This window comes from Salvelinus alpinus, chromosome 6, assembly GCF_045679555.1.
Source record: "Salvelinus alpinus chromosome 6, SLU_Salpinus.1, whole genome shotgun sequence".
Taxonomy (NCBI): domain Eukaryota; kingdom Metazoa; phylum Chordata; class Actinopteri; order Salmoniformes; family Salmonidae; genus Salvelinus; species Salvelinus alpinus.
This window is the reverse complement of record NC_092091.1, coordinates 20,446,278-20,467,330: the sequence shown is the minus strand read 5'-3', so window position 1 is coordinate 20,467,330 and position 21,053 is coordinate 20,446,278. Positions and strand designations below refer to the sequence as shown.

General features: G+C 41.9%; 1 protein-coding gene across 1 annotated transcript; it reads right to left on the bottom strand.

Annotated features, from left to right (window-relative positions):
• Positions 1 to 16,609: 16,609 nt before the first annotated feature.
• On the bottom strand, positions 16,610 to 19,064 carry LOC139577822 (forkhead box protein D4-like). Its single transcript, XM_071404991.1, has 2 exons — positions 18,245 to 19,064; positions 16,610 to 17,274 (listed from the first exon to the last, which is right to left on the bottom strand). The coding sequence occupies exons 1-2, from the start codon at positions 18,677 to 18,679 to the stop codon at positions 16,894 to 16,896; spliced, it is 816 nt and encodes a 271-aa protein (XP_071261092.1). The 5' UTR covers positions 18,680 to 19,064; the 3' UTR covers positions 16,610 to 16,893.
• Between the last annotated feature and the right edge of the window lie 1,989 nt (positions 19,065 to 21,053).

Here is a 21,053-nt window from a genome sequence, read left to right as displayed (position 1 = left end):
ACACCTCTTAACCCCAGTCTATCATCTCTCACACCGACACGGCCTCTCCATTGACACTTGCCACCGCCGTACAGCATACAGCCCTCTCCAAAGGCTGAGAGTCCACTACAGGGGTTGTTAGCATAAAGACAGTGTTCAGAACAGTAAAGCATGTGCATGGTATGAACTGTACGTATCAGAACCCCCTGAAATATTACAATGAAGAATAAGAAAAATGTATCAAAGAAAAATAAAAGGGAAAAGGATTTGTTCTGTAAAAATATGGATTATAGAAGATGCAAATGTATATAAGTATAATGACTTTCAGCTCCCATGACCATTCACTGCATGCCTGTCACCTTCACTCTTATTTTTCATTCATTGTGCAAATGGATTGATATGGATGGATGGATGACAAAAAGATGGATTGACTGGTCAGTGATGGAGTGAAAAATAGCATCAATTTTTAAGACCCCAGAAACAATGCAAATTTGTTTATTCAAATAAGTCCTTCTCCTGTACAGCTGACCAACGGAAGTGAGAGAGGGGTGTCAGTACTGTCACTGGCCTGTGTAAGTGGGGTCAGGGGGTGGAATCAGAAGATGAGGGTCAGTGGAGGAAGGTAAAAGGTCCCAGAGCAGTGGGTTCTTAAAACTCCTTTTAGCCTCCTTCAGGGATGTTATGTAATAGCTTGGGACAGGTTTGCAGGGTGAGGGGGTGCTAGCTAGGAGATTGTATATGCACTATGCAGGATGTATATTTATTACCCTTTTTATCAGGATTCAAAGTGAAGGCATAAAGGTCAAGAGGGTCAGGGTTCAAATTGATGTTGTTTTTTGGGAAGTATTAATATGATTATGTTTTACATAAAGAGGATGTCTTTATGTAGCATAGTTTAACTTGAACCTTCCAGACATGTTAGTGTCATTGAATGTCATCAAATTAGGTCTTAATAAATGTTCTCATCAACAGCCTTGTGTCATGAACAATGATATCCACCTTTTACACCACAAACTCTATCACTCCCTCTACGTCATCATTGATCACTCCACAGCCCCAGTCTCTCTCTCCCTCGGCTATCTTTCTCCTCACACCTCTAACCTCCCTCCATCCTCTAGCCTCACTGTAAAATGTGTCCTTATTCCCTGCTTCAGGACACTAACCATGTGCAGTCCCTATTATCAGTCCAGAGCTGTTAAATTAATAAATTGATATTGACGAGCTATCAGCCAGGGGATAAATTATTTGGGAGCGGAAGGCTAGGGTCACATGACTTTTAGTACCCACGATTCTGCAATTATTCCCTGCGAGTAGGCCAGTGGTGCATTTCCCATCCCCCCTTCCATACATTCACACTTTGGCCTATAAACATCAACACGTAGCCTACAGTGGGTTACAGGGGCTGTGGGGAATACCGATGATCATTATTGCTGTCATAAACGTAATTTCGTCATACAGGGGTTAGAGCTGAATATTGTGCATTACTCGTAGCCTACCGATAACTCATAAAATACATAGAATGTCCATCCGTGTGTATATGGGCAATATATGTATGAGGATGTATAGAATCAAATGCAATTTGTAGACTATTGAGCGCACATACGTTGCCTTAAGAGTAGAATACCTACAGAAACAAAAATGCTAAAATATGGAATGTTATGCACTGATGTTTCCAATATAAATGCAAATGGGAGGTGAAATCTGGGAGAAAGGTGAGGACTGCAGATGAAGGGGTAGTGAGGTGGCAGGTAGCCTAGCGGTTAAAGCGTTGGGCCAGTGACTGAAAAGTTGCTGGATCGAATCCCAGAGCTGACAAGGTAAAACTCTATTGTTCTGCCGCTGAACAAGGCAGTTCTCCGGTAGGCTGTCATTGTAAATAAGAATTTGTTCTTAACTGACTTGCCTAGTTAAATAAAAAAAATAGAGTGAGCATCAGAGTGCCAATCATGGAAGTGCTCTCATTGCCCTCTGGCCACCACTGACCTCTTGACCCTGGCCATGGCCTAAAGGTTAAGGGTCAGCAGGGTTCACTGCTGGCCTGGCCGAGAACCATCACCATAGAAACCGTGGTCCCCAGGGAGGGAGAAAGGGAAAGGGCACTGGACTCTAACATCTACCATCTCCCCCTGACCAGAGGCTGTATCACATCTTTCCTGCTTTTAGAGATTTCAGCTTCCCCTATTAGCACACATTAGACTAGCATACGGTGGTATTGCTTAGCCCTACAGTAAAAGGAGAGGGAAAGGGGGATACCTAGTCAGTTGTGCTCCTGGATGCCTTCAACTGAAATGTGTCTTCTGCATTTAACCCAACCCCTCTGAATCAAAGAGGTGCAGGGGACTTGCCTTAATCAACATCCACATCTTAGGAAAGGTAGCATAAGGCATCTAGTAAGGGAACATTATAATGATCAGGTTAGTATGATATTTCCAATATAATGAGCAATCTGATACTCACCAGGAGAGAAAGAGCTGATCTCTTGAGATTTTTTTAAATTAGTGTCTTGTTCTGTGAAGTATTGCTTTCCTGGTCTTACTAAGATGTCTTAATCTGTCGCTTGTATTTTGTACCCAGAAAGTGACATGCAAGTCTACATATTGCGTGTGTAGAATTTCCATAAATTGTGACGAATTAGAGCCCTACTGAAATATTTGTTTCAAATGGTCAAAACAATGTCGAGGATTTATTGACATCTTGCGCCATCTAGTGGTTATATGCCATATCGCTCTTTACGCAGCGCGGCACCGCTGGTCCTTTCTCCTCTCCGCTCTCATCACCGCTCCCCCTGCAAAAGAAAATCACTCCGTCTGCCTCCGTCTCCCGGGAGCGCCGGTCGATGCCTCGTCCTAGCATATGTCTGAGCCCAGCTGCCAATCAACAGGTCAACGCGACCCCGGGGACAGAGAGGGGGTTGTGGGGAGAGATCAAACAGTGTACCTCAGGGATGACAGATGCAGATGAAAAGAAAGGCAATAAAACATTGCTTCAAAGATGGCAACGGTGCATTGGGAGGAAAATTATTGTTAACAGTAATGTGTAGAATAGCGCCTCGCATTCATGATAATCGATTGACTATTATGGGGCCTTTGATGCTCAGGCAGCTGAGGCTATTGTTCCTGTGACACAACTGTACACGACGGAGATAACGGTTCAGGTGCAGCCTAATGCTGACGTCTGAATATTCTACCTGTTTCTATCTATTCATAAGCTTTACAATACCTTGTTTCGACCTTTTCCAAAACTTCAAGTTCATGCAAGTCTATCTGCCATGGGTCCGTGTACCTTTTATTATTTTGATTTCCCGAGTCATAACTAAGAGTGGATAAACTGAAAATGTCTCGTTTCTCGTTTCTGATAACCAATTATAAAAAAGGTGTTCTTATTTATTGTGTCATCATTGGACATGGAATAACAAAAAAACAAATAACAACAAAATGTATATATTTTTTGTCTCTCCGTTTTTCATTTGGTTCATAACTGGAAGCAGTGGCGACCCATCATTCAGGGCAGGTGGGGCTGTTTTGAGCGCCATATTTAAAAAAAAATATATATATATTAAAAACGAAAACATAAATAAAATATACACTACCATTCAAATGTTTTGGGTCAATTAGAAATGTCCTTGTTTTTGAAAGAATTTTTTTTTTTTGTCCATTAAAATAACATCAAATTGATCAGAAATACAGTGTAGACATTGTTAATTTTGTAAATGTTATTTCACCTTTATTTAACCAGGTAGGCTAGTTGAGAACAAGTTCTCATTTGCAACTGCGACCTGGCCAAGATAAAGCATAGCAATTCGACACATACAACAACACAGAGTTACACATGGAATAAACAAAACATACAGTCAATAATACAGTAGAAAAATAAGTCTATATACAATGTGTGCAAATGAGGTGAGATAAGGGAGGTAAAGGCAAAAAAAGGCCATGGTGGCGAGGTAAATACAATATAGCAAGTAAAACACTGGAATGGTAGATTTGCAGTGGAAGAATGTGCAAAGTAGAAATATAAATAATGGGGTGCAAAGGAGCAAAATAAATAAATAAATACAGTAGGGGAAGAGGTAGTTGTTTGGGCTAAATCATAGATAGGCTATGTACAGGTGCAGTAATCTGTGAGCTGCTCTGACAGCTGGTGCTTAAAGCTAGTGAGGGAGATGTGTTTCCAGTTTCAGAGATTTTTGCAGTTCGTTCCAGTCATTGGCAGCAGAGAACTGGAAGGAAAGATGACCAAAGGAGGAATTGGCTTTGGGGGTGACCAGTGAGATATACCTGCTGGAGCGCGTGCTACGAGTGGGTGCTGCTATGGTGACCAGTGAGCTGAGATAAGGTGGGGCTTTACCTAGTAGAGACTTGTAGATAACCTGTAGCCAGTGGGTTTGGCGACGAGTATGAAGCGAGGGCCAACCAACAAGAGCGTACAGGTCGCAATGGTGGGTAGTGTATGGGGCTTTGGTGACAAAACGGATGGCACTGTGATAGACTGCATCCAGTTTGTTGAGTAGAGTGTTGGAGGCTATTTTATAGATGACATCACCGAAGTCGAGGATCGGTAGGATGGTCAGTTTTACGAGGGTATGTTTGGCAGCATGAGTGAAGGATGCTTTGTTGCGATACAGGAAGCCGATTCTAGATTTAATTTTGGATTGGAGATGCTTAATGTCAGTCTGGAAGGAGAGTTTACAGTCTAACCAGACACCTAGGTAATTGTAGTTGTCCACGTATTCTAAGTCAGAGCCGTCCAGAGTAGTGATGCTGGACGGGCGAGCAGCTGCGGGCAGTGATCGGTTGAAGAGCATGCATTTAGTTTTACTTGCGTTTAAGAGCAGTTGGAGGCCACGGAAGGAGAGTTGTATGGCATTGAAGCTCGTCTGGAGGTTAGTTAACACAGTGTCCAAAGAGGGGCCAGAATGGTGTCGTCTGCGTAGAGGTGTATCAGAGAATCACCAGCAGCAAGAGCAACATCAATAATGTATACAGAGAAGAGAGTCGGCCCGAGGATTGAACCCTGTGGCACCCCCATAGAGACTGCCAGAGGTCCGGACAACAGGCCCTCCGATTTGACACACTGAACTCTATCAGAGAAGTAGTTGGTAAACCAGGCGAGGCAATCATTTGAGAAACCAAGGCTGTCGAGTCTGCCAATAAGAATGTGGTGATTGACAGAGTCGAAGCCTTGGCCAGGTCGATGAATATGGCTGCGCAGTAATGTCTCTTATCGATGGCGGTTATGATGTCGTTTAGAACTTTGAGCGTGGCTGAGGTGCACCCATGACCAGCTCTGAAACCAGATTGTATAGCGGAGAAGGTACGGTGGGATTCGAAATGGTCGGTAATCTGTTTGTTAACTTGGTTTTCGAAGACCTTAGAAAGACAGGGTAGGATAGATATAGGTCTGTAGCAGTTTGGGTCTAGAGTGTCACCCCCTTTGAAGAGGGGGATGACCGCGGCAGCTTTCCAATCTTTGGGAATCTCAGACGATACGAAAGAGAGGTTGAACAGGCTAGTAATAGAGGTTGCAACAATTTCGGCAGATAATTTTAGAAAGAGAGGGTCCAGATTGTCTAGCCCGGCTGATTTGTAGGGGTCCAGATTTTGCAGCTCTTTCAGAACATCAGCTATCTGAATTTGGGTGAAGGATAAATGGATACATGGTGGGGGCTTTGGCGGGTTGCTGTGGAGGGTGCCGGGTAGTTGACCGGGGTAGGGGTAGCCAGGTGGAAAGCATGGCCAGCCGTAGAGAAATGCTTATTGAAATTTTAAATTATAGTGGATTTATCGGTGGTGTCAGTGTTTCCTAGCCTCAGAGCAGTGGGCAGCTCAGAGGAGGTGCTCTTATTCTCCATGGACTTTACAGTGTCCCAGAACTTTTTTGAGTTAGTACTACAGGATGCAAACTTCTGTTTGAAAAAGCTAGCCTTAGCTTACCTAACTGCCTGTGTATATTTGTTCCTAACTAACTTCCTAAATGATTATTGTAGCTGGAAACGGCAGAGTTTTTATGGAATATCTACATAGGCGTACAGAGGCCCATTATCAGCAACCATCACTCCTGTGTTCCAATGGCACGTTATGTTAGCTAATCCAAGTTTATAATTTTAAAAGGCTAATTGATCATTAGAAAACCCTTTTACAATTATGTTAGCACAGCTGAAAACTGTTGTTCTGATTAAAGAAGCAATAAAACTGGCCTTCTTTAGACTAGTTGAGTATCTGGAGCATCAGCATTTGTGGGTTCGATTACAGACTCAAAATGGCTAGAAACAAAGAACTTGCACTGGAGCCTCCCACTCTTCTTTCCATTCTGGTTAGAGCCAGTTTGCACTGTTCTGTGAAGGGAGTAGTACACAGTGTTGTACGAGATCTTCAGTTTCTTGGCAATTTCTCGCATGGAATAGCCTTCATTTCTCAGAACAAGAATAGACTGATGAGTTTCAGAAGAAAGTTATTTGTTTCTAGCCATTTTGAGTCTGTAATCGAACCCACAAATGCTGATGCTCCAGATACTCAACTATCAAATCAAATCAAATGTATTTATATAGCCCTTCTTACATCAGCTGATATCTCAAAGTGCTGTACAGAAACCCAGCCTAAAACCCCAAACAGCAAGCAATGTAGGTGTAGAAGCACAGTGGCTAGGAAAAACTCCCTAGAAAGGCCAAAACCTAGGAAGAAACCTAGAGAGGAACCAGGCTATGAGGGGTGGCCAGTCCTCTTCTGGCTGTGCCGGGTGGAGATTATAACAAAACATGGCCAAGATGTTCAAATGTTCATAAATGACCAGCATGGTCAAACAATAATAATCACAGTAGTTGTCGAGGGTGCAGCAAGTCAGCACCTCAGGAGTAAATGTCAGTTGGCTTTTCATAGCCGATCATTAAGAGTATATCTACCGCTCCTGCTGTCTCTAGAGAGTTGAAAACAGCAGGTCTGGGACAGGTAGCACGTCCGGTGAACAGGTCAGAGTTCCATAGCCGCAGGCAGAACAGTTGAAACTGGAGCAGCAGCACGGCCAGGTGGACTGGGGACAGCAAGGAGTCATCATGCCAGGTAGTCCTGAGGCATGGTCCTAGGGCTCAGGTCCTCCGAGAGAGAGAAAGAAAGAGAAAAAGAGAGAATTAGAGAGAGCATACTTAAATTCACACAGGACACCTCATAAGACAGGAGCAGTACTCCAGATATAACAAACTGACCCTAGCCCGACACATAAACTACCGCAGCATAAATACTGTAGGCTGAGACAGGAGGGGTCAGGAGACACTGTGGCCCTATCCGATGATACCCCCGGACAGGGCCAAACGGAAGGATATAACCTCACCCACTTTGCCAAAGCACAGCCCCCACACCACTAGAGGGATATCTTCACCCACCAACTTACCATCCTGAGACAAGGCCGAGTATAGCCCACAAAGATCTCCGCCACAGCACAACCCAAGGGGGGGCTCCAACCCAGACAGGAAGATCACTAGTCTAAAGAAGGCCAGTTTTATTGCTTCTTTAATCAGAACAACAGTTTTCAGCTGTGCTAACATAATTGTAAAAGGGTTTTCTAATGATCAATTAGCCTTTTAAAATTATAAACTTGGATTAGCTAACATAACGTGCCATTGAAACGCAGGAGTGATAGTTGCTGATAATAGGCATTTGTACGCCTATGTAGATATTCCATAAAAAATCTGCCGTTTCCAGCTACAATAGTCATTTACAACATTAACAATGTCTACACTATATTTCTGATCAAATTGATGTTATTTTAATGGACAAATTATATATTTTTGGGGCTTGCCTGTTATGCATGCTATTTTGGCATTAATACGTGTTACATATCAGTTTACATACAATGTAAATAAATATATTAATATCATTGAGTTAATAAAGCCGCAAACACACATGGTCTCTTTTTTGTTTTCTTGAGTGAGGCAGCTCCAAAATGCAGGTGTTTCAGCCTAGCTCAGTGTTTTCTGTGGTGCTGGGGCTAGCCAGCAAAAAATAGGAGCATTCCGCTGTGATTGGCTCAATGTTTTGTCAGTCATGGGGACAATACGTCATCACCAAGTTTAAGTCCTTAGTAAGGGTAGACATCCAAAATTTCAGCCCTTTGAGTCCTGCCATAGAGTTATATTACAAGTGCCGTTCCAAGAAGGCTCAAAGTCATTGACGACAGATAAAATTACGTCAAATCATGTTATATGTACAGTAGCTTTTATTGGACTGATCATGTCAACATCTTACTTTCAAAGTCTTAGCTAATAGTCATCATCATGAATCAAGTCGACAAACTACTGGCAAATCCTTTTTAATCCGTGTCATATGAAGAGAAATAATGAAGAGAAATTATAGATAAAACTTATCGGTGCTCATCAGCCATTGGACATAAAGATTACACAACAAGTTGGAAATCGCAAATTCAACAATGAGTCGTTTGGAAGGAATCAGTGGCTAACTGCAAGAATTGCAAAGCAACCAGTAGCCTGCTATTCAATGGAGTTCCCACCATAAATCCAGAGAATGCCAGATTTTGATTACAACGTTTGATGACAAAATTGTCCCACAAAGGACCGCCGCGCCACCTTCATGTTTAAGTGAGCACATCATAAGCCAAGGTTAGTCCAAAAATGTCTTGTATGCTGCTGCATAAATTATGTAATATGCAAGGGTGTAACGGGCTTCCTCCTTCTCTTCATCCGAAGAGGAGTAACAAGGATTAGACCAACGTGCAGCGGGTTGTGAATACATAATGATTTATTATAAAGACTAAGACAAACACGAAAAACACTTGATACTTTTACAAAACAACAAACGAAGTAGACAGACCTGGTGCGACGAACTTACATGTAACACGAAGAACGCAATAACAGGAAAACTGACTACATAAAACGAATGAACAAACAAAACCGAAAACAGTCCCGTGTGGCGTAACATACTGACACAGGAGACAATCACCCACAAACAAACAGTGAGAACAACCTACCTTAATATGACTCTCAATCAGAGGAAACGTCAAACACCTGCCTCTAATTGAGAGCCATACCAGGCAACCCAAAACCAACATAGAAACAGAAAACATAGACTGCCCACCCAAAACTCACGCCCTGACCATCAAACACTTACAAAACAACAGAAAACAGGTCAGGAACGTGACAAAGGGAGATATATGCACTATAGCTAAGAATGTAATACTAAATGTATGTTGTGCAGTAAGCTGTTAGTAGCCCATGTGCCTCACCCTAATAATTTGGTATATTTTCACTTCTTAATTTCACCTAACATTACTGTTCTGACTCAGTGGTTGTGCACATGTAGCCTATAACCTGTTTTTGAGAAATGTCATCATCTAATATTGTAAGAGGTTTCAATGTCTGCTTATATGCCCCCTTTATTTATCTTACGGTTCTGACTTGGTGTACAGGGAGAATACTGTAAGAGCAGCCCATGTTCTGCATTCTGTCGCTGTACATTTCAAAAGTGCTAAACACATAGTTATATTGACTACATCCGTCGTCGCTCACTCATTAATGTCTTAATTGAAATGACGGAATACCTCTTATCCGCTCATCGTTCCCTTATGCCATAGTTTGTACATCTCAATTGTCAGTAGAAACCAGATTTGTTTAAGCAAGTCAGCCATATCAGCTAAGTCTTTTAAAAAGGCAGTAAACGAGGCTGAATTAATTGTTTTGCTGCCAGACAAGGCTCTGCCGATAGCGAGGTGTAGCAGTGGTAAGGATTCACTCCATTGTCCTGGAAATAAAGCTCTGCTGTTGGGACAGCTTTATGTAGGCCCTAACAGTTTGTGGGCACCGCTTGTCACCGTTATAGTGCTATTGATGTATTGTTTAGTGTTGTGTTGTGTAGTGTCTTTCCTGGCATGCATCTTTTTTTGAGTTTGCCCCACCAAGATTAACATGCTAAAATCGACACTGCATGGAAGTACACACCCCCTCATAGAATATTCACAGGGTTTAGGGGGGGTGTTACAGTCTAGGTTGGCAGCACAAATAAAGGATTAGACAGTGTGAGTGTGACAGGAAGATAAAAATACTAATGTTAGACTAAGATGCAGAACTTATTATGAAGTTAGCACACTAATAGAATAAACTCAACAACAACTGAACAAAGTTGGTTTGCACTAGTTGGCTACAAGGCTGGCTAGCTAGCCCTACCTGGTTACTGGTTATAGTCATGCTAGCTAGTAGTAGCTAGTGGAAGTAAGTTAGTCCCTCAACCTGCTATGAAGCTGCCCGGCCAGATCTACTGTACCTGCTGCAGAAAGGTTTGATTTCTAGATTACTTCTGCAGGGAAGAACAGGAGGGTCTCAGCTGATGTCCAATAATTATTATACACTGCTCAAAAAAATAAAGGGAACACTAAAATAACACATCCTAGATCTGAATGAATGAAATATTCTTATTAAATACTTTTTTCTTTACATAGTTGAATGTGCTGACAACAAAATCACACAAAAATTATCAATGGAAATCAAATTTATCAACCCATGGAGGTCTGGATTTGGAGTCACACTCAAAATTAAGGTGGAAAACCACACTACAGGCTGATCCAACTTTGATGTAATGTCATTAAAACAAGTCAAAATGAGGCTCAGTAGTGTGTGTGGCCTCCACGTGCCTGTATGACCTCCCTACAACGCCTGGGCATGCTCCTGATGAGGTGGCGGATGGTCTCCTGAGGGATCTCCTCCCAGACCTGGACTAAAGCATCCGCCAACTCCTGGACAGTCTGTGGTGCAACGTGACGTTGGTGGATGGAGCGAGACATGATGTCCCAGATGTGCTCAATTGGATTCAGGTCTGGGGAACGGGCGGGCCAGTCCAGCCACATGAGGTCTAGCATTGTCTTGCATTAGGAGGAACCCAGGGCCAACCGCACCAGCATATGGTCTCACAAGGGGTATGAGGATCTCAACTCGGTACCTAATGGCAGTCAGGCTACCTCTGGCGAGCACATGGAGGGCTGTGCGGCCCCCCAAAGAAATGCCACCCCACACCATGACTGACCCACCGCCAAACCGGTCATGCTGGAGGATGTTGCAGGCAGCAGAACGTTCTCCACGGCGTCTCCAGACTGTCACGTCTGTCACATGTGCTCAGTGTGAACCTGCTCTCATCTGTGAAGAGCACAGGGCGCCAGTGGCGAATTTGCCAATCTTGGTGTTCTCTGGCAAATGCCAAACGTCCTGCACGGTATTGGGCTGTAAGCACAACCCCCACCTATGGACGTCGGGCCCTCATACCACCCTCATGGAGTCTGTTTCTGACCGTTTGAGCAGACACATGCACATTTGTGGCCTGCTAGAGGTCATTTTGCAGGGCTCTGGGAGTGCTCCTCCTGCTCCTCCTTGCACAAAGGCGGAGGTAGCGGTCCTGCTGCTGGGTTGCTGCCCTCCTACGGCCTCCTCCACGTCTCCTGATGTACTGGCCTGTCTCCTGGTAGCGCCTCCATGCTCTGGACACTACGCTGACAGACACAGCAAACCTTCTTGCCACAGCTCGCATTGATGTGCCATCCTGGATGTTGCACTACCTGAGCCATCCTGGAGCTGCACTACCTGAGCCACTTGTGTGGGTTGTAGACTCCGTCTCATGCTACCACTAGAGTGAAAGCACCGCCAGCATTCAAAAGTGACCAAAACATCAGCCAGGAAGCATAGGAACTGAGAAGTGGTCTGTGGTCACCACCTGCAGAACCACTCCTTTATTGGGGGTGTCTTGCTAATTGCCTATAATTTCCACCTGTTGTCTATTCCATTTGCACAACAGCATGTGAAATTTATTGTCAATCAGTGTTGCTTCCTAAGTGGACAGTTTGATTTCACAGAAGTGTGATTGACTTGGAGTTATATTGTGTTGTTTAAGTGTTCCCTTTATTTTTTTGAGCAGTGTATATTCTGTCCAGTTATTCCTCAAACAGGCATGCAGGTGTCATCAATCAGCTAACATGCCATCTGTGAGTGAACTGTGAGGATTGTCATGTTTCCCATGCCAATAAATCCCATTTGAATTGGGAGAGAGAGAGAGATAATCACTGTTGAGCATTCCATTTCAAATAGTGTATAACTGTTCTATAGTCTATAGTCAGCCTTGAGAGCATCATGTTTCCTGGATAGGGCTGTTTGACTGAACTGTGTGAATGGTCCTGTCGGTGTGTGTGTGTGTGTGTGTGTGTGTGTGTGTGTGTGTGTGTGTGTGTGTGTGTGTGTGTGTGTGTGTGTGTGTGTGTGTGTGTGTGTGTGTGTGTGTGTGTGTGTGTGTGTGTGTGTGTGTGGGAGAGAGAGGGATAGAGAGAGAGCGAGAGTGTGTGTGTTGGGTGGGGGCAAATAATATTAGACTGGTTGCGTATCATTGATCATTGACCCACCCCACAGGCGATATGTACATAATTTAGGATGTTAATTTGATAATTTTCTCACAGCATAAAAATTATCCTGCTGCAACAGGAAATGTGAATAATTGTGTGGATTATAATTCATTGATACTTTTGTCAGGGTTTGATAAATTCTTAGTTAGGGCAAATCAAGTCAGTCATTTTAAAGTGGAAATTACAAACTACAGAAGCCTTTTTAAACCTCAAATAAGCTATACATTTGCAACAACTGGGTGATCAATTAAGATCCTACTCCTGTTTACACGGAGTGTACAAAACATTAAGGACACCTTCCGAATATTGAGTTGCTCCCCCCCTTTTGCCCTCAGAACAGTCTCAATTCGTCGGGGCATGGACTCTACAAGGTGTCGTAAGTATTCCACAGGGATGCTGGCGCATGTTGACTCCAATTCTTCCCACAGTTGTGTCAAGTTGGCTGGATGTCCTTTGGGTGGTGGACATTCTTGATACACACGGGAAACTGTTGAGCGTGAAAAACCCAGCAGCATTGCAGTTCTTGACACAAACCAGTGTGCCTAGAACCTACTACCATACCCTGTTTAAAGGCACTTAAACATTTTGTTTTGCCCATTCCCCCTCTGAATGGCACACATGCCTCAATTGTCTCAAGGATTAAAAATAATCCTTCTTTAACCTTTCTCCTCCCCTTTATCAACACCGATTGAAGTGGATTTAACAAGTGACATCAATAAGGGATCATAGCTTTCACCTGGATTCACCTGGTCAGTCTATGTCATGGAAAGAGTAGGTGTCCTTAATGTTTTGTACACAGTGTATATTCAGAGAAGTAGGCCAATTGTCAAAACAATAGTCGTGTTTTGTACTGAGTATAGCCTTGGTCTGCCTTTCAGTGAGTAGGAAGGGATGTTGGTGAAGTATACCAATGCCAATAAAAAGGCTTATTTTAACTTACTGTATTACTTGATGTAACTACATGAAGTTCATGATGATCAGCTGAGATGCCATATTGTACTTTTCTCCTACAGGGACATTCAGAACTCTCTCTCACACACACACACACACACACACACACACACACACACACACACACACACACACACACACACACACACACACACACACACACACACACACACACACACACACACACAAACACACACACACACACATCAGCACTGACTATAGTTTAGTAAGGAGATTATTGTATACATAAGCAATAGCAAAGTTAGCTATGCAAAGTGCCAGATAGGTAACTATTTACAGTAACTGCAGTTACTTAGTCAACAAACACCATTAGCCAACAGAAGATCGAGCTATCTTTCTGCCGCAAGTAGACTTGCCTAGTTAAATAAGGGGGACTAATTTACTCCCATTAGCTACTACTAGCTAGCATGACTATAGCCAGTAACCAAGTAGAGCTAACTAGCCAGCCTGCTAGCTATTCTGTAGCCAGCTAGTGCAAGCTAGTGCAAGCCAACTTTGTTCAATTGTTTTTGAGTTTGTTCTGTTGGCATGCTAACATCATAATTAGTTATGCAACTTTGTTAGCATGAGTATTTTTATCTTTCTGTCACACTCACACAGTCTAATCCTTTCTTTCTGCTGCCAACCTAGGCTGTAATCCCTGTGAATATTCTATGAGGGGCGTGTACATCCAGGTATGAATAAAAAAGGAATATATTTTGATGTTGTTTGTTTTCTGTTATTCCATGTCCAGTTTTGACACAATAAATGAGAGAACAAGTAGATTTCAGAAACACATTTTTCACACTCTGTCTTGACTCGGAAATCAAAATAACAAAAAATACACAGACATATTCCGTTATGAATTAGTTAACCTAGTTGTTATATCCTAGGTCATTGAACTAGGTTAACCATTGGCTAAATTTAGGTAACGTAAGGCTTGACTAATTCAAATAATCTAACACATTTGACACGTTTATTGAAATAATAATTTTTATATGCCAAGTTTTGGTGGTGCAGTTGTGCTTCCTGTCTTATCAAATGTCATTCACATAAAACCCCCAGCTTTATGTCATTTTCTTCTGTTTTACAGATGCTCTGTGGAATCAGACATCAGCCAATGTTTGGTCAACATTTGTCAATATTGTGTCTTGTGTTGAGCCATAATCAATCCAAGAGATACTACAGCAGAGCTATCAAACTAGCTTTGGAATACTGTAATGTACTAATGTACTAGAACATGGCCATCAGTTTTCATCGCAGCAGGACACATCTTCTTACCTCACTCTCAGATCTGTTAATCAGGCACAAGTCGTGGACAGTAATCCCCTGAACCCTTCAGCCTATCCTATTAGATTAAGAAGTTAAAGCACCCAACCTGACAACCTCCCTCTGCAATGGCCCTACAGGCTGGGGCTGAAGTGTACCACACACTGACCGCGTCAGTCATCTTAAACACTGTTACCTTCTGATCATCATTCATTGAATGGAGAGTTTATTTGGTAAATTGAGATATCAGGTTTCTTGACGATGGACAACTCACATATTCCTAAAATGCATGGCACACCTACAATGTCAGAGGCCGAAAGAATATAGCACATTGCTTGACTATTCCCCCCCCAAATTGAAACCTTCAATTTTGCTATTTTGGATTAGACATCATTACTAAAAGTTTAACAACTTGACAACATGTGTTGTGTCACGTTAAAGTCATTCAAGGGGCTCTACATTGTCTGTACATTTTACTGTGAACTTCAACCTTATACTTCACAACCACCAAATAGGTAACTGTGTGTGTGGGGGGGGGGGGGGGGGGGTTGCGTGTGCGTGTGCGTGTGCGTGTGGTGGATGCAACCTGTTCAAAGTCTTGTATCCTGCCAGCATGCGGCAAACATATGCAACAGAATTAAAGCCCTAAAGCTCACAAATTGATGAGGATTTAATGCAGAGTGCAATTGATGGGAATTAAACAAATTAGTGATCTAATTAGCTTGTCCACAACGAATCGAGAGATTTGGTCAACAAAAATTAATTAGATGGATTTGTCATCGCTCTAATGAACATAGATGGAAATTGGGTATTGAGATGTTTGTCTCTTGTATTTTAGCCCTTTCCCATTAATATATTCATTCTATTTTATTTTTACAATGTAATCTAATCTACATGTCAGATGTATTGCTTTATCTGGAAAAAAAACTCACATAGCATAGTTCATTCAAAAAAACAACTCAAGTATTGTGAATTTAAATGTCAACCTTTGGAAATCACATAGGAATTTCCTATTAATGGAATAACTGATAGCTGATGATTGACTTTTCTTTTTAATCTTGTTGTATTCTCCAGATATGATTTTCTGACCATGCTGCTGCATATTTTAACACGTTTTGCCCTTTGGGAAAGAAATATGGTGCCAGTTCCCTATCCATTTTCAGATCTGTTTAAATATCATTATTATTGTATACTGTATCATATCTATATCACATTTCCAGTTGAGTTTGATTGACTGTTGGGTTTGATTGACTGTTGGGTTTGATTGGACCTGTATACCTTCTACTTGTTGTTGCCTGTGATGACTTTGACAATGACCTTGTCCTCTTGGCCTTTCCATGTCCACTCCTCCACCTGCACCTCCCCCTCTCCATGACATCCACTCCCCCTCCCCCTCACATCTCCCTCCCTCCTTCCCTCACCCCCCCCCTCTTCCCTCACCTCCCGCAGTGTCTCTTCACCACAGGAGCGGTTACAGATTACACTGTGTGATAAGCTTCCTATTTTTTTCGAAACTCCTTGGGATCTCTGGGATTATCCAGGTGCTTATCCCCGGAGTCAGCTTTGGGAAGCCTGCTTTAGTCTCTCTTACGGCACAAGATTTGGTATCCTGGCAGCTCTGACTAATTAGCATCTAAACTGCGCCGGGCTGCCGGAGTGGGCTCACTTTTAACACCCTGTATCTACACACAACCACACACAGACACAATTAGGAACACACAACCACATACAACCACACACGTGAATACACAGGCACACAAAAAGACACACAGACACAAAAAGGTATTCACTCGCACGCACGCACACACACGCATGCACGCACACACACATGCACATGCTCAGTTGATGAACTGTACTACCCGTACCAAATGTCTTCTCAGAACAGTCATCTGTATGGTCCATTATTCTGTACAGATTTGTTACTTTGAAGTGCTTTATTTACTAGTTCAAAAAGTTATCATTCAGTTTAAGCCTTTTCTCGTCTGACAGAAATCAATGACACTTTGCTGGGTGAGTTTTTTGTTTATTTATTTGAAATTGTGCAAGATATATAAAATATTGCAAATCTTCATCAGTATATTTACAATTCATTTTCTTCATATACAGAATTCATCAAATACAATATACATGTATACTATCACAGTACAAATCTGGTGTATTACATTTCAAACAAAAATTGTGCAATATCGTACTTTGGTGCTTTGGTACTCTTATTTGTGCCAGCCAGCCACATATTTCACAATCATACTCAATACATCTCTCTCAGCCACCTGTTATATAAAGAACAGACCAACATCCAACATGCATCCAATTCTATGTGGTGCTATTGAACCGGAGCGTGGCTGGGTGTCGTCTGGTCTGCAGGCTGGCCCAGCTCCAATAGATCCTGGCTGAGACGTAGGACAGAGGGTGGGCGGCGGAGAGAGGGTGGGCTGGGGGACAGCACCAGCACCACACACCCCTGGGCCTATGGAGGGGATAATAGGGTGTGTGCAGGGCGTAGGGAAGCTGTCCTGTTACTCTGCGGATCCTGCGGCGAGCCCGGCGGCGATGGTAGTCCCCATTGGAGAAGTCCTGGAAGTTAGTAGGGTGGATGGCCCAGAAATGGCCTTTACCATTGTCACTCCGACCAGCCTTCACAAAGCACTCGTTCAGGGATAGGTTGTGTCTGACGCTGTTTCTCCAGTTCTTATCCTGTAGGACAACAATAAAGTTCACATATGAGACATGAAGTATAAAGTTGAGTAATGAATGAAGTGTTGTATGTGGCCCTGGAACAGAAAGTATCTTAATTTAATATAAACTAATAATCGTTTTCCCTCACAGCTGAATCCCCAGTATATACATTGATACACTGTACTGAGAATATGGCAATTTGCTTTTGCTTTCATTTCATTGGTTCCAAGTTCATGTGAAGGGTCCATGGTGACCTTTGGTCAATGATGTTTCAGTTGGCTGCCAGACGAAACCATCATGTTCACTTTGTCAAACTCCCCCAATCATATGAGGTAAACTTGCTGTTACACCTGTTAAAGACCTAGTTTTAGTTTTTAGCCTGTTGCGGCTATCAACAGGTTTACCTATAGCCTTGAGATGACTCAGTTAGACCTTCTATGCAACAACAGCATCAGCCGAGCCAGGGTCCTGCATGCAGCAATTATACTCATTACTGAGTCAGACCACTGTGTTTCTACAGCTTACAATAGGAATATAGTGAACATTTAAAATTATAGATCAACTTTTTTCAAGCTCTTTATTTTCAGATGCAGCCTTATGACTAGAGTGGAGGAAGTGCGTAATGTCCCAGAATAGTACTTTAAGTTTTGGAAACTTTCCACACACTAGTCATTGCTTGACCAAAGAACTTTGTTTTTTTTCATGAGTATCTTGTCTACTGTTATTCAGTTAAATTGATAGGAATATCAGTAATTGGCTATTAGCTATACAGGGTTGGCAATGTCAATTAAATTCAGTCCATATATTAAGTGAATTGAAATTGCATTTCAATAATTTAAAAAATCTGCTTTCTAAATAAATGGCACTCTTTTAAATTATTGAATTGGAATGTACTGTATCTCCTGAATTGAAATGAAACTGTCCCCAACCCTAATTCAGACAAATTCTCAACTTGAAATGAACCCTGAAATTAATCAATTGGACATACCTTGCTCTTGAAGTAGGGGTAGTTATCCATGATCCACTGGTAGATGTCACACAGCAAGAGCTTCTTCTCCTCTGAAGCAAGTATGGCCATGGAGATAAGGGAGATGTAGGACTGGGAAGGCTTGTCCTGTGGGCTGTCTGTAGTGGTTTCCTCTTCATCTTTTCCCCCTTTGATCTCCTCCTCCTCTTCATTCTCCTCCTCTGACCCCTCTTCTCCCTCTGGCCCCTTCTCAGGCTTCCCAGGTTTGATCATTTTCCTCTCTGAGAGGATGTCAGGACTCTGGCCCTCCAGTAGGCTATGAGCGGTCTGCTCCACTGCGGGAATATTTTGCTCTTCTCTCATACACTTACTGTCCTTGTTGTACAGCAGGTAGTCTATGGTGAAGCGTATTCCCAAGCGCTCCCGGTCATTGTTGCAGCTGCTTCTGTCCTCCATGGTTCTTCTTAGACTTTTAAGGCAGTTACTAATACTTTTGATGTAGATTATTTATAACCACCACAATAGGCAATCCTCAGATTCTTTCACAGGTGTTTTTGTTTCTTAATTTAAAGATGCTGGTCTAGGACACTGCTGTGCTCTCCATCAGGTAGGATGCCTCTCTTCAATGTCCTTTGGGCTAAGTAAGTTAAGTCTCTCTGGTCACAAGATCAAGTTAGGACAATTAAAAGGGATCCTCCCAATGTACTCTAATTATTTGGTGACTCAAACTCAATGTGATGCCAAAGCTTGAATAGGTTTAGAAAAATCTAATTTGTTAGACCAAATAGATAGGTTAGAGAAAAAAACAGTATATTTTTACTATCTATGCAGTGCTCAACTGTATCTTGTGTACACTAGATCAGAATGGATCACAGTTGTGAAGGTACCACTATTTAAATGTTCGTAAATTTATCCTTCACAGTGAGGGGCAATAGACACAGGAGAAGCAGAGGTAGGGGGTCTAATCGAAGCGGATTAATTTTATTAACCACAGCAAATCTTTGTAATTACGGGAGATTAAACACTCTGATTTAGTAGAACATGGTGTTCAGAGGGTGCTTCAGCAGCACCAAAAGGCATTTAAACAGCGTTATCCCTACTTAAATGGTTTTCGAACAGAGGATGCGCTGCATAGTGTGCATCATTAGAGTTAGGCTTACTGTAAGCCTTTCTGTTATAAAACATTAAATCATTTATCATAAATGATATGCTAAAATCAAACTCCTTTGGCACAATGACAATAGCCAAGAGGCTAGACATAATAACTCAAACTACACTGCTTGAGTTTATCTACTTAATCTAAATTCAATCATTTGGTTGCAGATGTTGAGTGCCAAATCAAGAGCAGAACTATCTCAACCTCATTATTTTACGAATATTCTACTATTTCTCGCATAGGTCTTGTCACAGTTGCTAGGTTCCAAACGGAATATGAAATGTTTAATTGTTCTATGTAAAAAGCTTTAATGCTGCTGACTATTTGTAACTATTATAACACTAGAAAGTGTTGCACTTGTGCTATTCTAGAGTTAAACTACAATAGCCCTGCCTATAGCCCTGTTCTGTACATAATCTTGCTATAAAATGTATTATCCTCAATTATATTTCATTTCATTTGGTTAGAGAGCACATTCAAAGTGCTCCTTTCCAGGAATGTCCCTAGCGTCAGTAAAGAAAGCTAAGTTGTAATGCTGTATTAGAACAAGGTAGGGCATGCAAACCGTCTTACACTGGCCAAGAATGAGAGGAATGAAGAACCACCAGTGGACTATATCGCCCTCGTCTGTCCGAGTTGTGGAACTACTACTACAGCATATACAGTACTATCCAAGTATAATGGGTGAGCCATGTGGTAAAATGTGCCGTTAATTAAAGCTAGAATCCTTAATTTAAAGAATAACAAAGAGGTTACATCCACCTATGTATTGGTAAAAAGCTGAGGGATTGGCCTGGAGAAATGTAACCACTCTCAAATATATAGACAGAGATATGGATGCAAGGACTGACCATCCATAATATCAAAAGTCAAAAGTATAGTTTTAATTAGTTTTGAGGCTATCCAGCAGTCAAACTCATTCCATGGAGGGCCTAGTGTCTGCGTTTTTCTTTTCTTATTTCAATTAAGACCTAGAGCAGAGTTAGGCTACTATGTATTGTTCCAATAGTATACTTAAGTTATGGCAAATTTGAGGTTAACATATATCAAAGATGATATATGACAGCGTATATAATCTTTAATTCGATTTTATGAATCAATTTGAACCATTTCTGTTCTTCAGCACAAATCACGAAGTTTGGAAATCCAGAAATGGATCTTCATTGGAGAGTGTGAAATCGGGATTTATTTAACTCATGACTGCTCTTATTCAATGCACTGCATTTTCAAATTGAAAATCAAATATAACCTCTCATCAGAACGTGACTTCAGTACGCTACATCTGTGTACTGCATTTTGACTTGACTCCCTGTGATTATTTAGGTTTTGTGTTAAAAAAATATACAAAGCATTTATAGTTGATAGCTAATAGTTCATTGCAAATCCCGAAGTGTAGCTTTTCACTCGGACAGGAGTTGATTTGGCCATGTGCCTCTCCCCATTTAACAAGTCATGCTTTCCTCTTGTGTTGAATTTGGATTATTTCCACAACGCATATTCTCTTTGACTCGATAGTATAAAACTCAGCAAACCCCAACGTTCAGCTATTTGGAGGCTGGTTATGTTTTCTTATAATTGAGGCCTAACATATAGGGGAGGCCTGTCTTTTAGTGTTTAAAAAAAAGTTGTACTGTCACTTTAAAACAATGCTGGCACGCCTACTTTCAACACACT

Bases quoted from the DNA above. Each gene is read 5' to 3' on its own strand.
- LOC139577822 (XM_071404991.1), bottom strand. From the start codon at position 18,679: ATGGAGGACAGAAGCAGCTGCAACAATGACCGGGAGCGCTTGGGAATA. The intron at 17,275-18,244 runs GTATGTCCAATT...GTTGTCCTACAG, and splicing joins ACCCCTACTTCAAGAGCAAG to GATAAGAACTGGAGAAACAG.